Below are 16698 nucleotides of genomic sequence, written 5' to 3'. Positions count from 1 at the left end.
GAGAGTGCCACAGCTAACAAAGTTAACTGTCTACCCTATCCTGGAGAATGACACCACTGCAAACGGAGGAGAAAGGGCAGGCTAGTGGGCCGGCGAAGCCACACCTACATGCTGTAGATGCCCAGAGAGATGAAAGTGGAATTAAATGGCAACAGCATGTTGCTGAACTACAGGACACTGACCCGATGGTTGGCGGAGCTAAGGCAAGTCACCAGAGAGAACACTGCGTTGGTGAGTGTATTGAGGAAAACTCACAACCACCCAGAACTGAAGCCAGGCAAGGCTGAAGGGCTCCTGGAAGCTGAAGAAGCATAGTAGCCAGTAGTAGCAGAAAGCAGCAGTGGGGCTGAAGCCCAGGCAGACTTTACAATGATTGTGTTACCTGAGGTTGAAGCTGCAGGTGGTCCTGAAGAAGATCCTGCAGGGTGCCCAAACACTACCAGGATCCATGAAACAGCTCCCGTGGACAGCCCAGAGAAAGGGGGCTGTGAAGAACCCTGAGAGAGAGGGGTCATAGATAGCCCTGGAGAGGGAAACACAGACTGTCCAGAAAGAAGCAGTATTGAGATGCCTGAGGAATGCTGTTGGGAAAAGCCTGAGCTGGGCACTGCGGGGAGGTCCTGAGGAAGGCCCTGTAGGGTGCCCAAACACTGAAGAGGAGTCAGCATAGTCCCTAGTGAGAGGGAGCTCAGAGGAACCAAGGTGTAGCACCGGCGAGGAATCAGTGAGAGCCGTGATGGGGTCTCCAGAGGGCACTGGTCATGATAGTGCGAAGGAGGCATAAGTCACTGCAGAGATGAGTGAAGAGTACTCATCGCAAGTCCCACAGCCAGTCAAAGGTGTCCCAATAAGGTGAAAGGGCCGCAGTGAGTGGAACTTACAATGTTGTCTGGGGTTACTCTGATGTGTAGGGGTAAGCATGACATTATATCCCTGTCACCAAGCATAGTTGGTGGGAGGCCAGAGGAAGGAGAATGGGCTGTGTTGTACTTCCTTGGATGGGATGTAGTGATGCTCGGACCAACGGGTCCAAGCTGAGGTGGGTATGTAACAGAGTGACCCTGTTTTCCCCCTTTGTGTGTGTGGGACCAAGCAGGGAGCCTTGGCCACCTTAAATCCCACAAAGAGAGAGAGAGCGCTGTGGATGGAATCCAGCTGGGGATAAGAGTGCAAGCCCAGTTTTATGTACAGGAGGAAGTTAGCTCCATAATGCATTCTGTCCAAACCAGAAGGGAGTGAATGTACACTGACCAGAAGCAAGGCAGTCTACAGCCCCTTTGTGTGTAAGTGACTACTGCTAAAATAGGAAGTCCATTGTGAAGTATGGTTTGCTTAATAAAGTTTTATCTGCACCAGAAAGACTGGTGTGACTTTCTGTCTCCAGCTAGGGAAATGCTGTTCAGTCTCCCACACATAGCAACAATTAAATATACATATGAACCGCTTTGTGCACAGAAAGTTGGTATATAAATGTCGGAAAATATTAAAAGAAAAAGAGAAGGAAAAATATAGCACTGTTATTTTACTGAATTCTGTAATGTAATCTAACTTGATTAAATTCTCCTTGTAAAATAAAAAGCCTTAGGTAGAAATTAAATCAGATTTTGATGTATATATTATATAGCTAGATTAATACAAAGTCCTTCAAAGTACTTTAGAATGAATTGATAAATGTTCTAAAAAAACCTTTACATTATGATTTTTTTTTTAAATTTTAGATCCTGGAACCAGTAATAAACAAATCTATGGTGAAGAGACCCTTTCTGAAACGTGGAGATGGTTTAGCTAGGTTTACCAATGCAAAATCTAAATTGTCAAAAATTAAACAAAACCAATTGATGGCTCAGCAAAGAACAGAAGACAAAACTACAGCTAAGTCAGACAGACAGCAAATGCAGCGGAAAACTGCACCTCCAAGCATAACGCTGCTTTCTGAGAATGTAATTACAACTTGTAATCAGATAGCCAAACCAAAGAACAGTTCTGCCATATCCTCTCAGAAGATAACAATGCTTAGAAACCATAATGGGAATAATCTCTCTCCATCCACAATGAAAGAACAGTCTGAGAATAAACCTGATGGGCAATTAAAAAGTTCTCTTTGGTTGGAAATAAACAGCAACCTAGAAACTAATAAAGACAATATTATGGAGCATGCAAAGCAGGCATTTGAAATTGATGGTAAGCTCAGAAAAAATTTGGAAGGAGTTGAAAAGCTTCCGATATCTATCATGTTGGCTTCTACATGTTCTACAATTGTGCCTTCAAAAAAGCCAGAAAATTTTTTTGAGCTTTCATTCCAAAAGAGATTTGAAAAATGGGAAAAGGAAAAGGAAAAAGAGAATCTAGAATTGGATGAATTTCTGCTGTTAGAAGAGGCTGCTGAAGACATATCCTTCTCTAGTAATTCCTCATTTGTTTTAAAACTATTGGCTCAAGATCAGCAGATTAGTAAAGGTCGACGAATGTCTTCTACTCCTGTCAAATTGGGACAGCAGCAACAGGCAAGTGTGTTGAATTCTATAGTTGTTAACAGCAAAACTCAGCAGACAGAGCATGCTGCACAAGCAAACAAAATTGAGGCTGATGAAACGCAGGCAGATTCTGATTCTAGGGATTCTGGGACTAGATTAAATGAACAGTATAATAAAGCTGGTGATAAATTATTTGTTGCTTCTTGCATGATGAATGACCCATCTTTAAGAAGCATTAAGTTGAATGCAGATGAGCAAAATAGTGATATAACTTCTGATTCTGAAGATGACCTTGATAATACTATAACAAGTGAAAAAGGCAACATAGAGAAGTTAGTTTTCAGCAATAGAGAAGATAATCCAAAATGCCAGGGTTGTCAAGTACCTTCTGAAAATATTGGTAAAGAGAATAAAAGCAGGGATCAGGATCTTGATTTATCAGACCAAGAAGATTACAGTAAGGAGGAATCCAGCATGATAGAAAATAAAAATGAAAATATTACTGCCATATCTCACCACAGCACATCCTACTTAAATGGGAATAATGTTGAATTTGATGATGAAAGGACCTGGGCTGACCTTGAAGAGGATGAGCTGCATCCTGTGACAGACATTTACACTAGTAAAGACAAAGCACAAAGTGTATCATCTGTCCCTGACAAAGTAATAAAAAGGAAGGTTGCTTCAATAAAGAAAGGAGAAGAGCAATCTAAAGAGAAGATGATGGACAGCATTGCAAGTAGTCCTCCTGTATCTAATCTGATGATTAAACTCTTTCCATCATTGAAGCCTAAACAGAAACCCGACTCATACGTAGAACAAGATACCAGAGTCAAAGCAGGACAAGAAGAAACAATAGGTAAAGCACGAAGATTGTATATATAGTTTGGATTTAGTTAGAGGTATTTGCTGCCATAATTGTGACTCACATTGAGATTGTTAAAACATGCATGTAGTATAGTTTCAGTAAATAGCAAGGGCTTCTATAGATTAGATTTTCACTAAATTTTATATGAAAAAAATAAATGCTACATAATTGAAAATATTTCATTTAAGCTTAGATTTGGTTATCTGCTACAGTACATAGCTGAGACTGAATGTGGGTTTTAGTTTAGTGATTTACACTCAACAAATCACAAAAAAATGTCCTTCTCTTCCTGCTACACCAGTCCAGACCAGTGGGTTGTTCCTCCCTACTAGCAGATGGTGGTCAAGAGCACAGCTTTCTCTGTGATTTCATCACAGTTACTAACATTCTACTTTAGTCCAGAAAATTCCTTAATCCATTTCAACTGTTGCATCAGTCCAGTCTACTTATTATTTATTTATTTATTTATTAAAGGCTTTTATATACTGACTTTCTTGATACAAATCAAATCAACTCTGTTTACATCGAACTAAGCAGTAACTATAACCAACCAATCAACAAGAGACATATTAAAAGGAGAATAAAATTACATTATAACAAGGAAGCCTTAACTGGGAGTAGGAAAAAAAGAGAGGGAGAACGAAGATAAAGTACTATATACAATAGAGTATGGGAGGGAGGCAAGGAGCCGACCTCATGATGACTTGTGAGCGTAATTAGCATTTGATTTATTTACATAAGTGATGGAACAGTTCCAGATGGGTTATTTCCCCCCTTACCAGCAGATGGAGGCAGAGCACACTCTTTTCCTGTGATAACATATCCACTAATTAGAGGTGGTGCAGCACAGAAAGATCCATGGGACTCGCTGGTGGTGCAGCAGGATCTGGAAAAGCATTAATGCAAAATTAGAGCGAGGCTACTGGTGCATCCAGGAGTGCGAACCTGCTTAAAATTTTCCTAATCCCAGAGGGGGACTAGGTACAGCCTAGGGGGAGGGGGGATTTCTCCTAGGACAAGCAGGATGGTAGTCCTCACACATGGATGACGACATCAGATGGAGCCCGGCACAGAAACTGGCATGCTGAGCATGCCACTGTCCATGCAGGGTCTCTCTTCAGTTTCTTATTTTTCTGCACAGATATTGTCTCGCAGTTGTGGAGTTCGTGCACTTTTGAATATTGGAAAGCTTTTTCCTGGTTGATTCGTTGACTTTCCTGCGCCGGGTCCCTGTCCATTCCCCAGGCTTGCTTATTTGGGTGGCACGGTAAGTTTTTTTTTTTTTTTTTTCCTTCCTTCTGTGCGGTCAATTCCTGGTGGTGTCTCCCTCAGTTCCCATCAGTCATCAACCGTGCACCAGGATTTTTCCTGTAATGGTGTCAATCGGGTTTTCATTGGTGCCCCCAGTGCCCATGGACCATATCCCTCACAGATCCGCATGAGGTGTGTATCCTCTGCGTCGGGGCATCGCACAATGTTTGGGGGTGTCATTTTTGTGACCAGATGACCCCCAAGGGCCGGCGTGCCTGCCTGCCTGGACAAAATGGAGAAGCTTTTCAGGTCGAAGAAGTCCGAACCATTGACTCCAGCGTTGGGGGCATTGACACCGAAAGGCTAAGGGGAACCGATGGACACTGAGCCTTCGCTGTCCACCCCTCCACCGGGGCCCTCTATGGAGAGAGGCGCCAGGGATCGGCCATCATCGATCTCTTCATGCTCCAGAACGTCGTAATCATCTCCTTCCATCTTGGTACTGGGGAAAGACCGGGCTGAGCATGGTGGGAAGTCCAGGAAACATCGCCACCAGTCTGTGTCTGCATGGTACCAGCGCATGCCATGATGCCCCCGAAGCGAACCTGTGGAGAGGAGGCACCGCCCTCCATCGAACCCAGGAGCCCCAGGCATTCCCCCACTGGTGCTGGGCACCGATCTCCCTCGGGGCTCCAAGGGAGATCTGGTGACGCCTCCCCCTCCTCTGACCATCTTGTCTTCAGCAGACTTCCAGGAAGAGTTGGAACACAGGATGCAACTTGCGGTTGTCCAAGCCCTGCAGGGCATCGAGCCGCCTGCTCCATCTGTGCTTCCACCGGTGCCGCAGCCTGCACCATAGATGTTGGCACTGCTGCTGGAGCGCCTCAGTGTCCTTCTTGGCGTCCTCACCACGCAGCTGCTACCAGTGCCCGGGGGTCATTCGATACCCCAGTGGCCACCGTTGCCTCCTCCATCCAGTGTGATTCCCATTATAGGTTCCTTCGAGGAGGAAGGCCTGTCGCAACCTGCCTTCCGATGCTGGGTCCTTGGGGACCTTGATGCCTGCGGTGCACAAGGGGGCTGGGCAGGGGCCCTCCACTGGTGTCTCTGGGTGTGATCTTAATGAGAAAGACACCCTGTATGACCTGTGGGGTGATGAGACCTCTGAGTCTTCATCTGACTTGGGGGGGATCTTCCTGTGGTGCCATTCCCCACCTGAGGACCTGACCTTTGCGGGCTTCGTCTGGTCCATGGTAGAAACCAGACGAAGCCCGCAAAAAACGAAGTTCCAGCTTCTGTTGAAATAGGATGCCAAGCATAAGATGCTGGAGGTTCTTCAGTTTGTAGATGCCCCGAAGGAACATCCCATCTCGGTGCCGCCGGTGAACTGGAAGGTGGATACTGTTTGTTTGGTACAGCGTGCATTGGGGTTTGAGAGGCGTCAACTTCCGCATCAGTCAGATGTGGTGGAGTTTGCCCTCAAGAAATCCAAGTACTCCTGCACACATGCCTCCGCTGCTCTGGGTCGGGAGCACAGGGTGCTGGATGTGCTGGGTAGGAAGGTGTTTCAAGGCACCATGTTGATCGGCCGTATTGCCTTCTACCAGCTGTACATGATGCAATACTCTTGGAACCTGTGGAAGCAAGTCCAGGAATTGGCAAAGTGCCTGCCCCAGCAACAGCAGGATGCTTTCATGGCAGTCATCCAGCAGGGCCTGGAATGTGGCAAACACGAGGTGTGCTCCACTTACGACGTGTTTGAAATGGCTGCTAGGGTGGCATCAGCGGGCTTTGGTCCCCACAGGATGTCCTAGCTCCGAGCCTCTGATCTCTGGCCGGAGGACCAGGAGAAGCTCGCGGACTTGCCATGTACTGGTGACAACCTCTTTGGTGACAAGGTGAGGGATGCTGTGGCTCAGTTGAAGGATCACCCTGAGACCCTTCAGCATTTCTCTGCCAATACATTGGACCCGCCATCCTCTGCCAGGAAATCCTCGCATCAGGGCTCGAGGAGGACTTTTTATTGCCAGAGGAAATATTATCCTTCTGCCTCTCGTGCCAATCCTCAACGTGCGAGTTCTAGGGGCTGCCCTAGACAGCAGCAGACCCCCAGACCTCAACCAGTCCCTCAGCCAAGCCCTGCTATAGGGTTTTGACTGGTTGCAGGGGAGCATAAGCCAATCCTCCATACCCTTGACACTGGGCCCTCTGGTAGGGGGCTGGTTGCAGTTCTTTGTAGATCGCTGGCCCAGTGTCATCTCGGACCAGTGGAGTCTATCCGTTGTTTGTTGAGGGTATCCCCTTTGATTCTCCCCCGTGCTCCTCATGGGGTCTCTTCTCACATCAGGAAATACTCATGATGGAGCTGTCTGCCCTTGTAATTGCCAGAGCAGTCGAACACGATCTGCTGTGGCAGCAAGGGCGGGTTTTACGCTCGCCATTTCCTGAGTCCAAAGAGAACTGGGGGACTCTTCTCTATTTTGGACTTGAGGGCCTTGAACAAGTTTTTCAAAACAAGAAAAGTTCAAGATGGTCTCTCTGGGCACCCTGATTCCCCTCCTGCAAAGAGGGGACTGGCTTTGCTCCCTCAATCTAAAAGATGCATACACCCACTTCAAGATTTTCCCTGATCACAGGAAGTATCTTTGGTTCATTGTAGGCAAGAGGCAATTTCAGTACAAGGTGTTGCCGTTCGACCTCGCCTCAGCCCCATGGGTCTTCACCAAGTGCCAGGCAGTAGTGGGTGCACACCTCTGCTGCCTGGGGGTGCAGGTGTTTCCCTACTTGGATGATTGGCTGGTCAAGAATGCCACCCAGGAAGGGAGCATGTCGATCTCTGCACTTGGCATTTGGATGTTGGAGTCCCTGGGATTTGTCATCAACTACCCAAAGTCCAATCTTACCCCGGCATTGGAATTGGCTTTTTAGGCGTCTAGCTGGATACGGCTCAGGCCAGAGTCTATCTTCCTCATGAGTGGTGCTCATGCTAGCGTCCATTGCGGAACTGGTTCACTGGAGCTGTCAGGTCTCGGCACACCACATGTCACGTCCACGCAGGATCCCCCATCAGTCTCTTCTTTTCCGCGGTGCTGTTTGTCTCGCAGTTTTTTGGAGCTCTGCTCTTTAGAGTCTTTTCTAGGTATTTTCAACAGTATTTTTCTGTCATTGCTTCAGGGCTGCATGGTAAGGTTTTTTTTTTTTTTTTTGCATCTTCTGTGTAATCTATTCCCGACTGTGCTGTGCTCTGTATCCATTTATTTTATTTATTTATTTAGAAATTTATATATACCGATGAACGTTGGGGACATCTCATCGGTTCACAATAAACGAAATGCAGCGAAACGGGCTTTACAGAGAACCATTAAACTAGGCGAATAAAATAAGCAACAGTAGAACGAGGAACGTAAAATTATGCAACAGTTAAGTAACATTTCGGAAGTAAAATAATTCCACTATAAATAAATTGTATAACATAATATTTAACAATAGCAAATAGGGGTATAAGTGGGAATGGATGAGCAGGGGGGGAGGGGGATAGGTGGGGGGGGGGGATTAAACTGAGGGGGTTGCGATGGAAAGGAGAGGGTAAGGAGGAGAGTGGCACAACTGCAAAAGGAAAGAGTGAAGTGAATAACAAATCTCAACTAAAGTCTCATAAGGAGTCCAGGAAAAGCAATAACCTTAAAGAGAGTACCTGGAAGGCTATGACCACAAATGCTCATAGTTTGGGAAATAAAATCCCAGATCTGCAGGCCCTAATGACTGAGGCAGAATTGGACATTGTTGCTATCACAGAAACATGGTTCACAGAATCTCATGAATGGGATACAACAATACCAGGCTATAACTTGTTAAGGAAGGACAGAGAGGATAGAAAAGGGGGAGGTGTGGCTCTTTATGTCAGAAACAACATCCAAGCATCTGAGCTGCAAGGAAGTTGGGGTAAGGAAGAAGCTCTATGGGTCGACCTAAGAAAAGATGACGGAGCATCCATTTATATTGGAGTGGTTTACAGGCCTCCAAACCAAAAGGAAGAGCTGGACAGAGATCTGGTTGAAGACATCCATAAGATAGGTAAGAAGGGAGAAGTGGTGATCGTTGGTGACTTTAATATGCCAGATGTAGACTGGAAAATCCCATCTGCAGAAACTAAAAATAGTAGAGCGATAGTGGATGCCATGCAAGTATCTTTGTTCAAACAAATGGTATTGGAACCCACGAGAGAAGGAACTATACTCGACTTAGTGCTCACTAATGCAGATAATGTCTCTGATGTCCAGGTGGGTGCCCACCTCAGCACCAGTGATCATCAAACGGTATGGTTTAATATCACTAAAAGAATATGGAAAAGAACCACAAAGACCCGAGTTTTACAGTTCAAAAACACAGACTTTAGTACCTGGAGGAAGAACTAAAAGGATGGGAGAATGAGAGAGATGTGGATCAGCAGTGGACCAATCTAAAAGGAGCAATCACCAAGGCAACTGCTCTATATGTTAGAAATGTAAAGAAAAGCAAAAGAAAATTGAAACCTATCTGGTTCTCAAAGGAGGTGGCTGACAAAATTAAAGCTAAAAGAACAGCATTCAAGAAATATAAAAGATCCCAAAGGGAGGAGCACAAAGAAGAATATTTGTTTCAACTGAGGGAGACAAAGAAATTAATCAAGTTGGTTAAAAGTCAAGCGGAAGAGAGGATTGCCAAGGAGATAAAAAATGGTGACAAAACATTTTTCAGATACATCAGCGAAAAGAGAAAGGTCCAAAGTGGTATAGTGAAATTGAAAGGTGGTAATGATCAATGTGTGGAGAGAGACGAAGAAATGGCAGAAATATTAAACGAATACTTCAGCTCTGTGTTCACTAAAGAAGACCCTGGAAAAGGACCATCTCTACACAACAAGAAACTGGAGGGAAGTGGAATAGATGAAAATCCTTTTACAGTAGAAAATGTATGGGAAGAGCTAAAGAATCTGAAAGTGGACAAAGCCATGGGGCCTGATGGGATTCATCCAAGGATACTGAGGGAGCTCAGAGATGTTCTGGCGGGTCCGCTGTGTGACCTGTTCAATAGATCCCTAGAAACAGGAGTGGTACCAAGAGATTGGAGAAGAGCGGTGGTGGTCCCGCTTCACAAGAGTGGGAACAGGGAGGAGGCTGGCAACTACAGACCAGTTAGCCTCACTTCTGTGGTGGGAAAAGTAATGGAGTCACTGCTGAAAGAGAGAATAGTGAACTATCTACAGTCAGGAGAATTGATGGACCAGAGGCAACATGGATTCACCAGGGGAAGATCCTGTCAGCCAAATCTGATTGACTTTTTTGACTGGGTAACCAAGGAATTGGATCAAGGAAGAGCACTCGATGTCATCTACTTGGATTTCAGCAAAGCTTTTGATACGGTTCCGCACAGGAGACTGGTGAATAAAACGAGAAGCTTAGGAGTGAGTGCAGAGGTGGTGACCTGGATTGCAAATTGGTTGACGGACAGAAGACAATGTGTGATGGTAAACGGAACTTTCTCTGAAGAGAGAGCGGTTTTAAGTGGTGTACCACAAGGATCGGTTTTGGAACCGGTCCTGTTAAATATCTTTGTGAGCGACATTGCGGACAGGATAGAAGGTAAGGTTTGTCTTTTTGCGGATGACACTAAGATCTGCAACAGAGTGGACACGCCGGAAGGAGTGGAGAGAATGAGACGGGATTTAAGGAAACTGGAAGAGTGGTCGAAGATATGGCAGCTGAGATTCAATGCCAAGAAGTGCAAAGTCATGCATATGGGGAGTGGAAATCCGAATGAACTGTATTCGATGGGGGGGGAAAGGCTGATGTGCACGGAGCAGGAGAGGGACCTTGGGGTGATAGTGTCTAATGATATGAAGTCTGCGAAACAATGTGACAAGGCGATAGCAAAAGCCAGAAGAATGCTCGGCTGCATAGAGAGAGGAATATCGAGTAAGAAAAGGGAAGTGATTATTCCCTTGTACAGGTCCTTGGTGAGGCCTCACCTGGAGTACTGTGTTCAGTTCTGGAGACCGTATCTACAAAGAGACAAAGACAAGATGGAAGCGGTACAGAGAAAGGGCGACCAGGAAGGTGGAGGATCTTCATCGGATGACATACGAGGAGAGATTGAAGAATCTAAATATGTACACCCTGGAGGAAAGGAGGAGCAGGGGTGATATGATTCAGACTTTCAGATACTTGAAAAACTTTAATGATCCAAAGACAACGACAAACCTTTTCCGTCGGAAAAAAATCAGCAGAACCAGAGGTCACGAGCTGAGGCTCCAGGGAGGAAGACTAAGAACCAATGTCAGGAAGTATTTCTTCACGGAAAGGGTGGTGGATGCCTGGAATGCCCTTCCGGAGGAAGTGGTGAAGTCTAAAACTGTGGAAGACTTCAAAGGGGCGTGGGATAAACACTGTGGATCCATCAAGTCTAGTGGGCATAAATATAGAGGAGGCGGTAAAACACTGCACGGAGCGGCAGTAGCCACAGAGGCATTCACGGAGCGGGATGCCAGTGGCCAGTAGTTGGTGTTCCACCTTCAGGCAGCAAAACACTGCACGGAGCAGCAGTAGCCACAGTGGCATTCACGGAGCGGGATGCCAGTGGTTTGTGTTCCACCTTCACGGAGCGGAAGAATGGAGGGCTGCCATCTCAAAAAAAAAAAAAACCCAACAAAAAAACGAACAAAACAGAGGTGGGTAAGAGTATGGGGCAGGGGTGTGGCCGCTTGTTGCAGCGGTTGCTACCCCTGATTGAGCTGGATGTTCACTGGGATGCGGATACGGAGCTGCTCTCTGCATGGGTGGAGGGGTGGAAGGGAGATGGGGCCGGAGGGTGCTGGAAGCCAATAGTGACGGGGAGGGGGAGAGGAGGGTCACGCGACAGGTGGAGGGGAAGGAGTGATGTTATGTGTATGCTAGTTTGAAAAGGTAAGTTTTCAGATTCTGCTTAAATTTTTTGGGACATGATTCTTGTCGTAGGGAGGAGGGGAGCTTGTTCCACAGGGCGGGCCCGGCTAAGGAGAAGGCCCAAGCTTTAGTGGAGTTAAGCTTAGTCTGTTTGGGCGAAGGAATGTGCAGTGTTGCTCGGTGTTGTTGCCTGGTGGGTCTCTTAGTGTTGTGAAAAATGAGATGTTCTTTGAACCAGTGCATGTTTTGGTTGTAGAGGGCTTTGTGGATTAGGATGAGGGATTTGTATGTGATTCTTTCGGTAACTGGTAACCAGTGCAATTGTATGAGTGCGGGGGTGATATGGTCGCTTCTATGTGTGTTAGTTAGGATCCGGGCAGCAGCGTTTTGGAGTAGTTGAAGGGGTTGCAAGGTGCTTTTGGGGTAAGCCTAAGAGCAAGGCGTTACAGTAGTCAATTTTTGTTAGAATGAAGGCTTATAGTATGGTGCGAAAGTCACTGAAGTGTAATAGAGGTTTTAGTTTTTTTTTTAGGGTGTGTAGTTTTTAGTAGAGATGTGAATCGGGAGTAGCTTGCTTGTTGTGCCGGTTACTCCCCCAAACCAAATAAGTCTGATACTTCACTTTCAATGCATATCCGGCATAGCTGTCTGCTTCAGTGGCAGGGGGGAAAGAGGAAAAGAGGATTTATATTCAGGCAACAACCAACAAGGACTGAATTACATAGTCTGGGTAAACAAATAATTATGGGTGTATCTTGCTTATTACGGTTATTACCCCGAATCAATTAAGCCTGATACTTCACTTGGAATACATATCCAGCGCAACTCACTGCTTCAACGGCAGGGGGGAATAAAGAAAAGAGGAATTATATTCAGACAACAACCACAAGGACTGAATGGCACAGGCTGGGTAAACAAATAAGCGTGGGAGTAGCTTGCTTATTGCAGCAGTTATTACCCCTAACCAATTAAGCTAGATACTTCACTTAGATGCAGCTCCAGCACTGCTCTCTACATCAATGGAGGGGGTGGAAGGTAACTAGAACCAAAAAGTTCCTAATAAGGGCCAAGAGTAACAGATAAGTATGAGAAAAAAAAAGTGTGAAAGCTTGCTGGGCAGACTGGATGGGCCGTTTGGTCTTCTTCTGCAGTCATTTCATTTCTATGAGTTTCATATCATGATCCCAAGTTTTACAGCTTCCTTTCATAAGAACATAAGAAATTGCCATGCTGGGTCAGACCAAGGGACCATCAAGCCCAGCATCCTGTTCTCAACAGAGGCCAAACCAGGCCACAAGAACCTGGCAATTGCCCAAACACTAAGATGATCCCTTGCTACTGATGCAATTAATAGCAGTGGCTATTCCCTAAGTAAACTTGATTAATAGCCATTAATGGACTTCTCCAAGAATTTATCCAAATCTTTTTTGAACCCACTAGACTAACTGCACTAACCACATCCTCTAGCAACAAATTCCAGAGCTTTATTGTGTGTTGAGTGAAAAAGAATTTTCTCAGATTAGTCTTAAATGTGCTACTTGCTAACTTCATGGAATGCCCCCCTAGTCCTTCTATTATTCGAAAGTATAAATAACAGAGTCACATCTACTCGTTCAAGATCTCTATCATATCCCCCCTCAGCCTTCTCTTCTCCAAGCTGAACAGCCCTATCCTCTTCAGCCTTTCCTCATAGGGGAGCTGTTCCATCCCCTTTATCATTTGGATCCCAGTTTCGCGTAACCCCTGTTCTATGTAATGCTATTATGCAACCACTGTTTTCAATGTAAACCGATGTGATATGTATCTGCTACATGAACGCCGGTATAGAAAAATTCTAAATAAATAAATAAATTATTTTGGTTGCCCTTCTCTGTACCTTCTCCATCGCAACTATATCTTTTTTGAGATGCGGTGACCAGAATTGTACACAGTATTCAAGGTGCAGTCTCACCATTGAGCGATATAGAGGCATTATGACAGTTTCCGTTCTATTAACCATTCCTTTCCTAATAATTCCTAACATTCTGTTTGCTTTTTTGACTGCTGCAGCACACTGAGCCAACGATCTTAAAGTATTATCCACTATGATGCCTAGATCTTTTTCCTGGGTGGTAGCTCCTAATATGAAATCTAACATCGTGTAACTACAGCAAGGGTTATTTTTCCCTATATGCAACACCTTGCACTTGTCCACATTAAATTTCATCTGCCATTTGGAAGCCCAATTTTCTAGTCTTGCAAGATCCTCCTGTAATGTATCACAGTCTGCTTGTGATTTAACTATTCTGAATAATTTTGTAACCTCCACAATTTTGATAACCTCCCTCGTCGTATTCCTTTCCAGATCATTTATATATATATTGAAAAGCACCGGTCCAAGTACAGATCCCTGAGGCACTCCACTGTTTACCCTTTTCCACTGAGAAAACTGACCATTTAATCCTACTCTGTTTCCTGTCTCTTAACCAGTTTGTAATCCACGAAAGAACATCGCCTCCTATCCCATGATCTTTTAGTTTTCGTAGAAGCCTCTCATGAGGGACTTTGTCAAACGCCTTCAGAAAATCCAAATACACTACATCTACCAGTTCACCTTTATCCACATGTTTATTAACCCCTTCAAAAAAAATGAAGCAGATTTGTTAGGCAAGACTTCCCTTGGGTAAATCCATGTTGACTGTTCCATTAAATCATGTCTTTCTATATGCTCTACGATTTTGATCTTGAGAATAGTTTCCACTATTTTTCCCGGCACTGAAGTCAGGCTCACTGGTCTATAGTTATCCGGATCACCCCTGGAGCCTTTTTTAAATATTGGGGTTACATTGGCCACCCTCCAGTCTTTAGGTACAATGGATGATTTTAATGATAGGTTACAAATTTTAACTAATATAGAAACATAGAAATGACGGCAGAAGAAGACCGAATGGCCCATCCAGTCTGCCCAGCAAGCTACGCACTTTATCCTTTTTTTTTTTTTAAATCTTTTTCTATCACCCACCTGTTACTATTGGCTTCCAGTACCCTCCAGCCCTAATTCCCCTCCACCCCACCACCAATGTAGAGAGCAGCGCCGGATCTGCATCCAAGTGAACATCCAGCTCAATTAGGGGTAGCAACCACTGCAACAAGCAGGCCACACCCCGGCCCCATACTCTTAACCACCCCTGTTTTTTGTTTTTTTTGGAGATGGCAGCCCTCCATCCTTCCACTCCGTGAAGGTGGAACACCAACCACTGGCATCCCGCTCCGTGAATGCCTCTGTGGCTACTGCCGCTCCGTGCAGTGTTTTGCTGCCTTTTTATTCACGTCCTCTAGACTTGAAGGACCCACAGTGTTTATCCCACGCCCCTTTGAAGTCCTTCACAGTTTTAGACTTCACCACTTCCTCCGGAAGGGCATTCCAGGCATCCACCACCCTTTCCGTGAAGAAATACTTCCTGACATTGGTTCTTAGTCTTCCTCCCTGGAGCCTCAGCTCGTGATCTCTGGTTCTGCTGATTTTTTTCTGATGGAAAAGGTTTGTCGTTGTCTTTGGATCATTAAAGTTTTTCAAGTATCTGAAAGTCTGAATCATATCACCCCTGCTCCTCCTTTCCTCCAGGGAGTACATATTTAGATTCTTCAATCTCTCCTTGTATGTCATCCGATGAAGACCCTCCACCTTCCTGGTCGCCCTTCTCTGTACCGCTTCCATCTTGTCTTTGTCTCTTTGTAGATACGGTCTCCAGAACTGAACACAGTACTCCAGGTGAGGCCTGGATAATCACTTCCCTTTTCTTACTCGATATTCTTCTCTCTATGCAGCCGAGCATTCTTCTGGCTTTTGCTATCGCCTTGTCGCATTGTTTCGCAGACTTCATATCATTAGACACTATCACCCCAAGGTCTCTCTCCTGCTCCGTGCACATCAGCCTTCCCCCCCCCCCCCCCCCCCCATTGAATACAGTTCATTCGGATTTCCACTCCCCATATGCATGACTTTGCACTTCTTGGCATTGAATTTCAGCTGCCATATCTTCGACCACTCTTCCAGTTTCCATAAATCCCATAATAGATAATAAATCCCATAATAGTTTCCAAAAATCCCATAAATTCCATAATAGATCAGAAATTTCACTTTTGAGTTCCTTCAGTACCCTAGGATGCATACAATCCGGTCCGGGTGATTTGCTACTCTTTAGTTTGTCAATCTGGCCTACTACATCTTCCAGGTTCACAGTGATTTGGTTCAGTTTGTTTGAGTCATCACCCCTGAAAACCATCTCCGGAACTGGTATCTTCCCAACATCCTCATTAGTAAACACGGAGGCAAAGAATTAATTTAGTCTTTCTGCAATGGCCTTATCTTCCCTAAGAGCCCCTTTAACCCCTCGGTCATCTAATGGTCCAACCGACTCCCTCACAGGTTTCTTGCTTTGGATATAGTTAAAGTTTTTATTATGAGTTTTTGCCTCTATGGCCAACTTCATTTCAAATTCTCTCTTCGCCTGTCTTATCAATGTTTTACACTTAACCTCACAATGCTTATGTTTTATCCTATTTTCTTCAGATGGATCCTTCTTCCAATTTTTGAAGGATTTTTTTTGGCTAAAATAGCCTCTTTCTCCTCACCTTTTAACCATGATGGTAATCGTTTTGCCTTCCTTCCACCTTTCTTAATGCGTGGAATACATATGGACTGTGCCTCTAGGATTGTATTTTTAAACAATGTCCGAGCCTGTTGAACATTTTTAACCTTTGCAGCTGCACCTTTCAGTTTTTTTCTGACTATTTTCCTCATTTTATCAAAGTTTCCCTTTTGAAAATGTATTGTTAGAGCTGCAGATTTACTTATTGTCCCCCTTCCAGTTATTAGTTTAAATTTGATCATGTTATGATCACTGTTGCCAAGTGGCCCCACCACCGTTACCTCTCTCACCAAGTCCTGCGTTCCACTAAGAATTAAATCTAAAATAGCTCCCTCTCTTATTGGTTCCTGAACCAATTGCTCCATGAAGCAATCATTTATTACATCCAGGAACTTTGTCTCTAGCAAGTCCTGATGTTACATTACCTAGTCAATATTGGCGTAATTGAAATCTCCCATTACTATTGCACTGCCAAATTGGTTTGCTTCCCTGATTTATGTTAGCATTTCATCATCTGTCTGACCATTTTGTCCAGGTGGACGGTAGTATACTCC

At 44.9% G+C, this 16698-nt stretch overlaps 1 protein-coding gene across 3 annotated transcripts in view; it reads left to right on the top strand.

The window, feature by feature from the left end:
* CENPJ (centromere protein J) overlaps window positions 1–16698 on the top strand; it is a 363081-nt gene that overhangs the window by 100007 nt on the left and 246376 nt on the right. For all 3 annotated transcript variants that reach the window (XM_029602492.1, XM_029602491.1, XM_029602493.1), the window contains one exon: window positions 1719–3333. In XM_029602492.1, the coding sequence (XP_029458352.1) occupies window positions 1719–3333 (1615 nt within the window). The remainder of the gene's footprint in view (window positions 1–1718; window positions 3334–16698) is intronic.

This window comes from Rhinatrema bivittatum, chromosome 5 (genome assembly GCF_901001135.1).
Source record: "Rhinatrema bivittatum chromosome 5, aRhiBiv1.1, whole genome shotgun sequence".
Classification (NCBI taxonomy): domain Eukaryota; kingdom Metazoa; phylum Chordata; class Amphibia; order Gymnophiona; family Rhinatrematidae; genus Rhinatrema; species Rhinatrema bivittatum.
The sequence above is the reverse complement of the archived record's forward strand: the minus strand, read 5'-3'. Positions and strand labels throughout refer to the sequence as shown.